Genomic DNA, 12,563 nt, shown 5'->3' with positions numbered 1-12,563 from the left:
AAAATTTTCTACAACGTTGAATTGGAACGTTCATTAAGAAAACCAAAGCCATTTTGTGTTTAAAAAAGTGAAAATGTTACTCAAATTGACTGTCAAAGACGACTGTTTCCGTCTGGGGCCTAGATATCTTCACTCTAAACAGATATTCATTCTTTTCCCGATTTACTATCATGATTTATTCGTCGATCGTGTGCGTTTCTCAACACTGCTGTGGTTGTGGCAGCTGTGAAATTGATGGGAGTGCAGATTACCGGGCCGAACCGCTGCCCGTGTGATTGACGGACTCGGTCTGTGATCTCTCTGCTCGGCGGGGTTTGTCGTGCAGGGCTTGCGCGTCTCCGAATTGCAGTCAAACCGCAAATTCATTCGTTTCGAGAACGCAGTTGCCGCTTCTGAATACTTGCTGTAATTGGATCGGGGTCTATGCACAAAATACTAGATTTAATTTCGGTCCAGTTCACTATTTTTTCTCCTGTTTGTAATTATTTTCCAGTGCAAAATAGGTGAGAATTTGAAATAATTGTAAATATTCTGCAGTATCAAAATTTACGATAAAGATAACATGCAAGCATCAAATATCATTTGAAATCACGCTTATTCGAAAGAAAATTTAATCTTTCGTGGTTGCAGTCAAGTGGTTGATTTTGCAGTTAGTAATTAATTTTTTCAATTCATAATTTCGTATGTAGACGATTCGTTGGTAGTTATTAATAAAATTGATCGTAATAACCTTTGTTTTTTTGCACAGTTTTGTAATTTCATTTTGCGTTTATTAGCTTTTTGTGATTTGGGAGTAAACCTACGTTAATTTAGTTTTTACTGCACGTCTAATTTAATCTGCAGATTTTCTACAAAAATTATGACCATTAGTCACGAGCGCAAATTGAATCAATCGAAATTTCCCTAGCAGCAATTTCTGCTTTTATTTTTTTTTCACAAAATTCACATATTTATTCACATATTCATATTCAAAAATTTATTCACATATTCAGCAAACTTCGTAACTTCTACATAATTTTAAGCCTTATATAATAACATTGATAACAATATATTTCAAAGTTTCCCTGCCTTGCGAATGCAGGCTGAGTTCTGTCATGTCAATTACGAAGTTGCAAATGAGTTAGTGAAGTGCATTAAAGTCTCGGATAAAATAACGCGCTGGAGGAGCCCGATCAGTTGCAGTACTCAAGCTTAACTTGGTGAGATTGTTCCGGCTTCACTGCAGCTAGAAAATGGGAATGACTTGCACTTGATGTAGAATCCTATGTTTCAACTTTACATTTTGAATCATCGGCTTTGTGAATGCTTCAATCATTTCGGCATGACCGAACGATTAACTTAAAAAACCTTTTACGAAAATCAATATGCTAACAATTATCTAACCACGAATTCGACGAATCAAGAATTTAAAAGCAAAGAAAACTCCAAGTAAATTCACCTTATCTCTGTTGACAGCGTTCCGGAGACCACGTCATCTTCAATGAAGATGTGGTGAATTGGCTTGAAGCTTTCTTTGCCTCTCAATTCTTGATGAACTTGCGACGTAGGTAGACTAATGTTAGAATTAATCATTAACAATTAAAAGTTACTGAGTAGATTAATTCTTGGAGAATATCAACCCATTATAAATTCTCAATTTTCTCTCAAGTCATGGAGGAAAATGACCACAGTGCTGCAATATATTCTGGGACCTATGATGCATAATTGACGCTCTTTAGACCTCTTTAGATTTATGATACGATGGAGTGAAGCATATGTAATGGATACACATGTCTGACTTGAGTTTTATTATTGTACACCATCAGAATATGTAACCCTTAGCAGTAGAGTAGTGGACTTCTGATCAAGACGCGAATAACTGAAGTTAAAGTTAAAAGCTGAAAGTGGCTGTATATATATCAGCTTTAGTTTTTGATAGGGCATGGTTCAGTTAGCTGCAAGCCAATAAAGTAACGTTAACTTGCTCGCTGACGCATTGAGCTTTTCCAAAGAACTCCTGACGAGAACTCTTGGGTAAACTGAAATGTTCTTAAGCTCAAACCGAAATTTCCTACGAGTTCTTTGAAAATTCAAAGTTACGAGACTTCATATTGGTGCACCAAAAGGTTCCCTCTGAATTTTTCTGTAGAACAATTTTAACCGAAACATATATGTTACGATGGTTCTTGTCGCTGTATGTATATTTTTCTTTTTATACACATATGTTATCCCTGCTAAAGCTTGATCTGAAATCATGGAGTAATCGTATTGCCATCAGTCATGCTTGTTTGATATAGGATTATTTTTCAATATTGTAGTTACATTATCATTGTAAGGCCATCATCTTATTTTCCTCTCCGAACATTATGCTACACGAAATTAAATTGTCCGGGAGAATTGCTAATCTTTTCGAATTTTTGCATTTAGACTCTGAATTTAATTTTATGAGTTGCAACTAATGTTGCGCAATAAATTTTTCCACAAAAATGTGTGAATTGCTGTGGTTGTATCGTGAGTTTTTCATGTGAATATTGAATTTTACTGGGCGTATGACAACAATATAACCAATTTAAACCCTACTTAAGTCTAGATTTAAATCCTGCTCCCATCAGCACAGAGTTTGATCATGCATGGCTAAAAACATTTCATGAAACCTGATAGTACTTTTTTCTAATAGCCAATCTAATAAAATTAATTTTCTGATTAATCACCTTCAAGTTCGAATTCATGAATGGACTCTTAATTATTTGATCATTATATGTCAAATGACTATGTAAATTTTTGTTCCACATATACACACGCTGTAGTTGAGGAAAATTAAAGAAGGATATTTTCTATTCACTATTGATGGTTTGCTTCATCTTGGATTGCCTAAAATTTTACTTTGCCTGATTTTTACTTACAATTTCACTGATTCGTTATCTCAATCCGAAACACTGTAAATATTTCTTTCTCATGAACCAGACAAATCAGGGAACGGGTAATTCAGGGAAACTAGTGCCTTGTTGAATATTTTCATGGTCTACACCGTGCACATTTTGGAGAAATGGGTCACTCGTAAACTAATGATGATGTTTATTTTGTTTACATTACACAGGTTGGGGACCAAGTGCTGGAGGTAAACAAAGAATGCTTCCTGTCAGTGACACACGACACTGCTGTGTCAGCACTCAAGTACTCTCGAAGCTTGCGCCTCAAACTCAGAAGAGTCGGCAAGCTACCGAGGTCCTGCACCGTGTTTAGCAGACGACCGTTCCATCAAAAAGAAAGCGCCAGGTGAGGGATTTTTTTTTTATACCTGAACATATTTCTTACCATTTGCTGTTGCCTGCTGTTGACACCTGGCATAAATGTCATCTCGTTACCCCACGGATATATGCTCGGACGAGATCGCGATAAACATATATTGATGATGCAATTGTGGCTTCTGGTCATTTTTGGCTCTGTAACTAGAGTATATAAAAACAACGCTAGATGATATATTACAGTCAACGGGTTTTTGAACACTGTTATGGCACAGAGCGAGTGTCAATGAAGTTCTTTATGATGCCCGAGATATGCTTGGACAGTCGTAAAAATGTGCGAGTCAATTCCCGACGGTGAAAAAGTTTGCAACAGAAACCCTAGAATTGTAGGAAGTAATTTACATGAAGGTAGGACAGTTGAAAAATCGTCAAAGATGAATTCGTCAAAGCTGTATCAGTTTTCAGTTTAACTTCAAGGAATATCATGAGCAAGAATCTTTGTTTGTGACGAAGTATTAATATTTTGTCATAGTTCAAATGAGTTCTTTCTATCATACAAATAACGCATCTGAGAATTCTCTATTGATAAACATATTGGCATTTTGAAAAAAGAAATCACATTTTGTATCTATTATATTTTACCCCATTCCTAGTATTCATATTATCGTAAAAATTACCAGTTTTACTTGCCGGATCAAGATGCTCGCATGCACTGCTTAAATTCTTTGACCTAATCATTGTAATAAAATCCCACCATTTATTTGTAATAAATTATTGGTTATCAAACATTTGTGCCTCATTGCTGAAATTTCAATTGTTTTTTTATTTAGATTCAGTTTTTTGGTGGAACCTTGGTTTCATGTGTTTTTCATTTAGATTCGTTTTTGGTTTGGTGGTATGTCGTATCAGGAATACAGAAAATATGGGTTACGTCTCATTGTTTTCATTTGATAGAGTGGATGTACTTATTACTTTTGGAACAAACACGTTCATTCTCGTAACACATGCAGCTCGACACAATAATTGCTTTCTAAATTAAATCAATTGCACTTCATTGTCCATGAACATCACAGACAAACGTTAAAAAAATAAAACTCAGTACTCACTGCAGTGAGTGACAGAGAGCGCTTTTCTCGTCGACGAAAACGTGAAGTCACGGACGGACGGACAGACAGACGGACATGGCGAGCACAATAGTGCATTTTTTTCATAATTGAGAAAATGCGCTAAAAACGTAGAACTAGAGTGTTGGAGTCGGAGCAGCCTTCGAAAGTCAGGATTAATTTGCCATTGTAGTGTACACTGCGATGCCTGCAGTGCATTACTCGCCTCTGGTGTCCTCTAAATCAATTGGTCCAGCTTCTTTATTTCGCCGAGTTGTTGTTTTCTTCTCTTGCGCTAAGTAATTCTTATCACTCAAGTCTTGCAGTTGGCCCATGCCCAATATTTATCTCACCCCAACGCAATTGAAGCTTTAATTCCTTGGTATATTTTCACCAGAGGTATTCTATCCCGAGCACGAGCCTAGAAAGTATTAGTTTCGATTCTCGAGTAATATTCGCCTCGTTATTATTGTTTATCTCAAAGTTTCTGGTTGACGATCTTAAATTTATGTAAGTGAATCGCTTCAGAACAAAATTGTTCGATACACAATCGATTTTTTTCCTAAGTATTTACAAGAAAAAAATCAATCATTGAAGTTAATATTCATTCAGAATGTTGTCTTTGGTTTAAAACTAAACCAGGAAAGTATTTATTTTTAAAATGCTGCAACATTTTAGTGTTGATTTGTGCCGCTGGAAATTAATTCTATCGCTAACTTCATCCAGTACTAACACTTAAGACTGTAAAAAAAACTTTATTCAACGATCGTTAATTTTTCCTTTCGAATGAGAACTTCAGCATTCCAGTAAGCCACGTACACTTGAAAATAGTCTTGTAATTAATAAAAAGATTTGTAACTCGCAAAATGCAACTGAAATCGTAGAGCGCAATTACGGTTTTTCCGACATGATTCATTAAAGTATATTTCGTGCATTTGCATGAATAAAATCCTCGGAAGCCTAAGGTATGCTGGATATTAGTATTTCTGTCTCAAAGCTCTCTAGTCTGTGGAGAGCCCTCGCCAATTTTGCATTACGAAAAATGGTCTGGAATTTTCATGAGTTACCAGCGCTGTGATGGTGACCGAGAGTCCGCCACAACGGCGCCTCTGAAAGCCTGTCTCGCACTGCACATTAACTTTGTCGACTTGCAGCAGAATTTGTCTCGAGTTTGTTTATTTGCTGAATTGTCCTTCAGCCGTTGGCGCATATACGACGCGAGTAACGAACCATAATACTGGTATTCCCTAATGCCATGATCTGATTGTATTTAATTGCGTCATCATTCCACGGTCTCGTATGATTATACTGATTATAAAGTGCTAACTCAATTACCGTCGATGTGAATTCTCATTTGATTGAGAACTTGTGATTTTTGCATTTGGCTTTGGTGTTCGCGTTCATAGTAATTATGGTTATTGGGAATTATTGGTCTGGTTTGGAGTCAAAAACTCCCTAATATTCTAATCGGGATGATGGGCGGGGAATATTAGCCCGAAAGTTCAAATTAGAAACTGACAATAGACAAATCGGAATGAATTTGCTTCTATATATCTATATATTTTTAATCGATTGAGAGTAGGAAAAGCTTTTCGAGAGAATATTTTTATTTTATTGACTGAATGGCCATATTTTTAAACGTAACATAGGTTTAAAAGGCTTTGGAAAGAATTCTCAAATTATGTCTTCATAAAATATATACCTAGGTTTGATACTTTTTCATTACCATTTTGTTCACACACAAAAATACCAAAATTATCTTTATTATAAAAAATAAAAATTATAGTCTATAGCATGTAAACATTTTTCAACCTGTTCTAAATTCACTCATTGCTGATGTTGAAGAAAAGAAAAACGCTTGAAAGCTAGCTTTTCAAAAACACTGATTTATTTTTATTTTCTTAACTTCTAATTCTAAGTTGAGCACAGCTTTTCATTGCAACATTTAATTTCTCAGCACAAATTGATTGCTTTGGCATGTTCAGGACTACCAACTCCCCACTCATCCATCATTCACTTTCAGTTGCCATCCATAATTAAATTTACGAGCGCCATTGCAATATCTGAAGAGCAATCGTTAGCCCAAGTGGGGCCATGAAGGTCGGCTTCTAAATATTTGATGTCGTTACTGAATCGATGCCGCTCATTTGTTGGGTAATAATTAAATACTCGCCGAACATACAACGTGGCCTGAGAACATTCCTTTACCTATTTATAAAATCAATGTGCGCGCTGTACAGACTGCAGTCATGGGACGATGTTTCAAACTGAATTGCTGGTGGCATTTTTTAGCAGTCGTTATAACAAATTGTCCTATTAATATTCCGCACCCGACAAGCAGTGCATGGCGTGGCACCTCATGTTTATTTTGTTGTTATGTAATAAAAGGACAGCAACATTCCTGTGTTACTTCGTTTATAACTCGTGTATATGTATGATTTTAAATTCGATATCCTCATGTTTCATAATCATAACCTGTCCATCCTTTAATTGCTAGGCATTTCAACGGGGAGTTATTTACGTGTAATCGAAATTTCCGACAGTTCTTTAGCTTGTAACGATAATTCTTAAAAAAATAAGGAATGTTGAAAACTGCCAAGACGTCAGTGCGTTATTTCCTAGAGTAAAAATAAAGAACGCCTGAAGTGATGGAAAATATCGGATATATCCTTTAGGGAAATTACCAAAGAAACCTGAAGAGAAGAAATGAAGTGAAAATCTGGCTCAAGACTAGATAGTAATAGACTAATGATCAGTGAGAGCAATATTTGGATGAAACAAATCGGCCTAAATTTGGAAGAAAGCCTAACGGAAAATAGACAAATTATATTGAATCGCATACATGACGAATAAAACGATTGAATATTAGCCAAAATATCCGTAAGAACCGCGCCCAATCGATATTTTAGGAAAATTATGAGACAGGCGGCTCAACAAAATGATGAGAAACCTTTAACGGAGACTTTTTATAGAAACTTATAACATAACAACCTTACATTTAAATCTTCATGGAAACCTGTAACAAATCTTTTATAGAAATCTTCAATAGTAACCTTTCGTAGAGAGAAATCTTATATAGAAATCTTTCTCAGAACCTTTCATAGATACGTATGCCATTTTTTCACGTATCTATACCTTTTATAGAAACCTGTAATATAGAAACCTGTCGTATATAAACCTGTCGTATAGAAACCTGTCACATAGAAACCTGTCCTTTAGAAAGCATGTCATATAGAAACCTGTCGTATAGAAGCCTGTCGTATAGAAACCTGTCATATAGAAACCTGTCATGTAGAAACCTGTCATGTAGAAACCTGTCATGTAGAAACCTGTCATGTAGAAACCTGTCATGTAGAAACCTGTCGTATATAAACCTGTCACATAGAAAACTGTCATGGAAACCATGCACAGAAACCTGTCGTATAGAAACCTGTCATAAAAAGCATTCAAAGAAACCTTTCATACATAAATCCGTCATAGAAACCTGTTGGATAAACCTGTCATAGAAATCTTTAATATAAACATGTTATATAATAATATAATAGAAATGGAAACCTTTCCATTCCAATGGAAACCTTTCCTTTCCAATGGAAACCTTTCCTTTCCAATGGAAACCTTTCCATTCCAATGGAAACCTTTCCTTTCCAATGGAAACCTTTCCTTTCCAATGGAAACTTTTCATAATAACCTTTCAATGGTAATCTTTCATAGAAACCTTTGAATGGAAACCTTCCAGAGAAACCTCTCCTAGAATAGAGGGATGTTTTCTTTTGTCCAGCATCCGTGCGACCATGCATTATTTTGCAGCTGAGGCGGGAGCTCAACTCCCTGATACGAGCCAACGCCCGAGGCCTCCTTAAGAGGCTCGCTTGTTCTGCGCCAGAGTACACGAGCTACTCGAAGAGTGATAAACTATAAATGCTTCGCACAGAACAAAATTTGAAGTACAATATGGTTTTAATTTATGAAAATGAGATTGTATGATAATATGGATGTTACGATAAATGTTCTATCTTCGTGCCAAATCAGATTCGTTTTTCGTTCGCGTGTTGAACGTTTTTGCAAGATTAATTAAAACTTTTCGCTGGGTCTAGAACTGTTTTTGTCATGTACATCATTTAAAGAGGAAAAATTTTATCTTACACCTAGTTTCAATATTTGGGTGAATGCTGTTCGCTAGCTGATAACCCCTTTTTTCTTCTGCTCAATGTTGATTGGAATCAAATATTCCTTAGTCTCTAATACAGCTATTCTACTTATCAATGCATGATACTCATGAGCATCAGTGCTACTAGCTGTGCGTAATATCAGAAAACATTTCCCGATGGAAGAGAATATGTTTTCAGCACTAAATGGAGTTAAAATGTAATCGATATAAATTTGAATAATTAAATGGGTAAGAGAACCATTTTCTGTCGAAGTCCGTATCTTAATATTTACCGAAACGAATTGAGCGCAACCGTTGTAGCAGCAACAATACCTGCGTGTTCGAGGCATCCGCCTCTGCCATATCACTGAAGAGCTGCAGCGTCTTGTAGCAACTTGCATAATATTGAGTGAAGCGATAACCGCCGTGTTATGTTTGGTTGCTGTCTTCCAGCCGCAGCAACATTCGGCAGCTGTCGCAGCATCATTGTTACCGGCAGCATTGCTTCAGCAGCAGCCGCAGTATCATTGTTGCCGGCAGCATCGTTTCAGCAGCAGCACCGCATCATTGTTGACCGCAGCATTGCTTCAGCAGCAGCACCGCATCCCTGTTGCCGGCAGAATCTTTTCAGTAGCAGCACCGCATCATTGTTGACGGCAGCATCACTTCAGCAGCAGCAGCCACAGACAGAGACGGCAGCTTTAAGGTTTCGTTGGCAGGGCCAGGCTTTAAAGGCGCTGCGTGCGTATGCGGCGTCGAGGCGGCCTTTCGCCGACCTTTGCAGGACTGAAATGATTGATGTTCCCGTAAACCCTGGGCTTGGGAGGCCTTCGTCTGTGCCTTCATGTCCCTGTGCCAGATCTTTGCACCAGGGTTTTATGAACCTGCTGCTTATGATAATAGCAATGTCATTATGATAATAGTAGCCATTGATAAAAAATACTTAATTACTTGGAGAGCCGACAATTTATATTTCTTGATGTGCCTAAAGTTTGTTCATGATTTCATGAATCTACAACTGATGGAATATTTTAGCTTACAACATTTAAATCTATCTATTTTTGTAACTACCAAAAACCTTGAACAAATTTAGTTTAGTTAGTTAGTTTATTTATTTCTTTGCCTTGTCTGTAAGGAACTCAATATCACGTCTCATTCTACGTATTGGATTATTTGATAACGCTCGAATTCATCAAGTTTTTTAGTTAATATTCATTAATATTGTTGTGTCTGTGGCGCAGCGTGTCGGCGGAGTCAATGGAGGCGACGCTGGCGATGATCCACGAGAAGAGCGAGCGCGTGTTGGCGCCGCTGCCTCACCGCGCGCTGCTCAGAGTCGTGGCAGACTACGCTGCTGGCCGCACCCCCATAGACAGGCTGCTCGATGTGGCCCTCCAGCTCCTCGATACTGAGTCCAAGGTGAGTCTGGTGTATATGAGATGTATTCTTAGTTGAAGATTATGTCTCTGCTGCATCACATGTGAATGTGTTCGTATGCTGGACATTGAGTCCAAGGTGAGTGTGATGTATATGGGATGTATTCTTAGTTGAAGATTATGTCTCTGCTGCATCACATGTGAATGTGTTCGTACGCTTGACATTGAGTCCAAGGTGAGTCTGGTGTATATGAGATGTATTCTTAGTTGCAGATTATGTCTCTGCTGCATAACATGTAAATGTGTTCGTATGCTGGACATTGAGTCCTGGGAGGGAGTATAATTGTCGATAGATATACTTAGTTGAAGATTAAGTTTCTGCTGCATCACATGTTAATGTGTTCGACAGTATGCTTGACATTGAGTCCGAGGAGGGAGTACATAGTTGAAGGTTAATCTTTGATGGATCAATTGCATATGCAACCCGCAGTATGTTAGACACCGAGACCAAGGTGGATCTAGACTGTAAAAAATCAGAAAAATTATTATTTGCAGACTGTTCCTTCGATAATTGAGTTAAAGGTGGCTCCAGAGATTCATGAAAAGGTTCAGTTGTAAACCACAAATCCGACAGATCAAGTAGTAGCGATAGTGTGTTGGGAACTAGAAGAAACTTTAGTAGTTCCCAACTTTTCATTGAACTAGAATTACAGTGAAAAGTTTAGTTTCAGAGTATATGATGGTCAGTAAAAAGGTCGGAAGGGGAAAATGTCTCCCATAGATGAGAACAGTCGAAATCACGCTTTACAATGAGTCCATTCTGGTTTTAGAGATGGAATGAAATGCTTATCTGCATTATTTGGCTCCGAAAGATTAGAAGCAGTCGATATCAACATATTCTAATTCAACGGCGAGCGTTTGAATTAACAAATTAGTTTAAAATCGATACTGCGAAGATTTATAGTCTGTTCTTGAATTGACAATATTCAATAATTCTTTTGCGCGACTAGACATGTACAAAAAAATTACATGGAAATTTCTCTCATGAACGACATCAGAGAAACAAAGCAAAAGCGATTAAGGAAGCATGACGTGTAAAATTTGAACATGCTTCCTGTTCGTAAGGTGAATGATTTTGCAATATTAAAACTTTGCAAGAATGAGAGTCTGGATTGAAAAATCGTCATCACGTTTCATGTGAATCATGAATGAGTAGCCGGCACACAAGGCCGTGAGCCCCAGACGATGGCCGTGAGCCCCTGACGATGGCTGTAAGCCAGACGAAGGCCGTAAGCCAGACGATGGCCGTGAGCCCCAGACGAAGGCCGTAAGCCAGACGAAGGCCGTAAGCCAGACGATGGCCGTGAGCCAGACAATGGCCGTGAGCCCCTGACGATGGCCGTGAGCCCCCTGACGATGGCCGCAAGCCAGACGAAGGCCGTAAGCTAGACGATGGCCGTGAGCCCCAGACGAAGGCCGTAAGCCAGACGATGGCCGTGAGCCAGACGATGGCCGTGAGCCAGACGATGGCCGTGAGCCGGACGATGGCCGTAAGCCAGACGATGGCCGTCGATGGCCGTGAGCCCCAGACGATGGCCGTGAGCCCCAGACGATGGCCGTGAGCCCCAGACGATGGCCGTGAGCCCCAAACGATGGCCGTGAGCCAGACGATGGCCGTGAGCCAGACGATGGCCGTGAGCCCCAGACGATGGCCGTGAGCCCCAGACGATGGCCGTGAGCCCCAGACGATGGCCGTGAGCCCCAGACGATGGCCGTGAGCTCCAGACGATGGCCGTGATCCCCAGACGATGGCCGTGAGCCCCAGACGATGGCCGTGATCCCCAGACGATGGCCGTGAGCCCCAGACGATGGCCGTGAGCCAGACGGTGGCCTTGAGCCAGACGATGGCCGTGAGCCAGACGATGACCGTGAGCCTCAGACGATGGCCGTGAGCCAGACGATGGCCGTGAGCCAGACGATGGCCGTGAGCCAGACGATGGCCGTGAGCCAGACGAAGATCGTGAGCCAGACGATGGCCGTGAGCTCCAGACGATGGCCGTGAGCCAGACGATGGCCGTGAGCCCCTTACGATGGCCGTGAGCCCCTGACGATGGCCGTGAGCCCCTGACGATGGTCGTGAGCCAGACGATAGCCGTGAGCCAGACGATGGTCGTGAGCCAGACGATGGCCGTGAGCCAGACGATGGTCGTGAGCCAGATGAAGGCCGTGTGCCAGACGATGGCCGTGAGCCAGACGATGGCCGTGAGCCAGACGATGGCCGTGAGCCAGACGATGGCCGTGAGCCAGACAAAGGTCGAGTCGATCGCCACTTTTGGCAGGAGTCTGAAGACCTTATAGAATATTTGCGAGCGAAGTTCAACACTGCGTTCGCTATAAATGTATAGCTGGCCTACATGTGGTCAGCTACATCCTGGAGTTCTTAACTCGCTAAGCGGAGAATAGATTTGTTGGATGCAGCAGGGAATGAGCAGCAAAATTTAAAAATTGATGAAAACATATTAAAAACACCATGGCAAGGTAGTTGAATTTTTGTGCTTTTGAATTTTAAATTTGTAGATAGCCGCGCGCATATTTTAATGTTCGTCACAGAATAATAATGAGAGGTTCTTCTGCAACTGATTGTCTTGAATATAAGCTTGGAAATGATGACGAATTTAGCCTCACCAAGCTAAAGTGAGGACATGTTGGACAA

General features: G+C 39.8%; 1 protein-coding gene across 1 annotated transcript in view; it reads left to right on the top strand.

The window, feature by feature from the left end:
* LOC108670176 overlaps positions 1 to 12,563 on the top strand; it is a 130,585-nt gene that overhangs the window by 73,030 nt on the left and 44,992 nt on the right. Inside the window, exons 8-9 of the mRNA XM_018157636.2 lie at positions 3,077 to 3,255; positions 9,716 to 9,893. Coding sequence (XP_018013125.2) covers positions 3,077 to 3,255; positions 9,716 to 9,893 — 357 coding nt within the window. The remainder of the gene's footprint in view (positions 1 to 3,076; positions 3,256 to 9,715; positions 9,894 to 12,563) is intronic.

The sequence above is a fragment of the Hyalella azteca genome, unplaced genomic scaffold (assembly GCF_000764305.2).
Source record: "Hyalella azteca isolate HAZT.00-mixed unplaced genomic scaffold, Hazt_2.0.2 contig6160, whole genome shotgun sequence".
Classification (NCBI taxonomy): domain Eukaryota; kingdom Metazoa; phylum Arthropoda; class Malacostraca; order Amphipoda; family Hyalellidae; genus Hyalella; species Hyalella azteca.
Note: the sequence above shows the minus strand (reverse complement) of the source record. Positions and strands in the feature narration are given on the sequence as shown.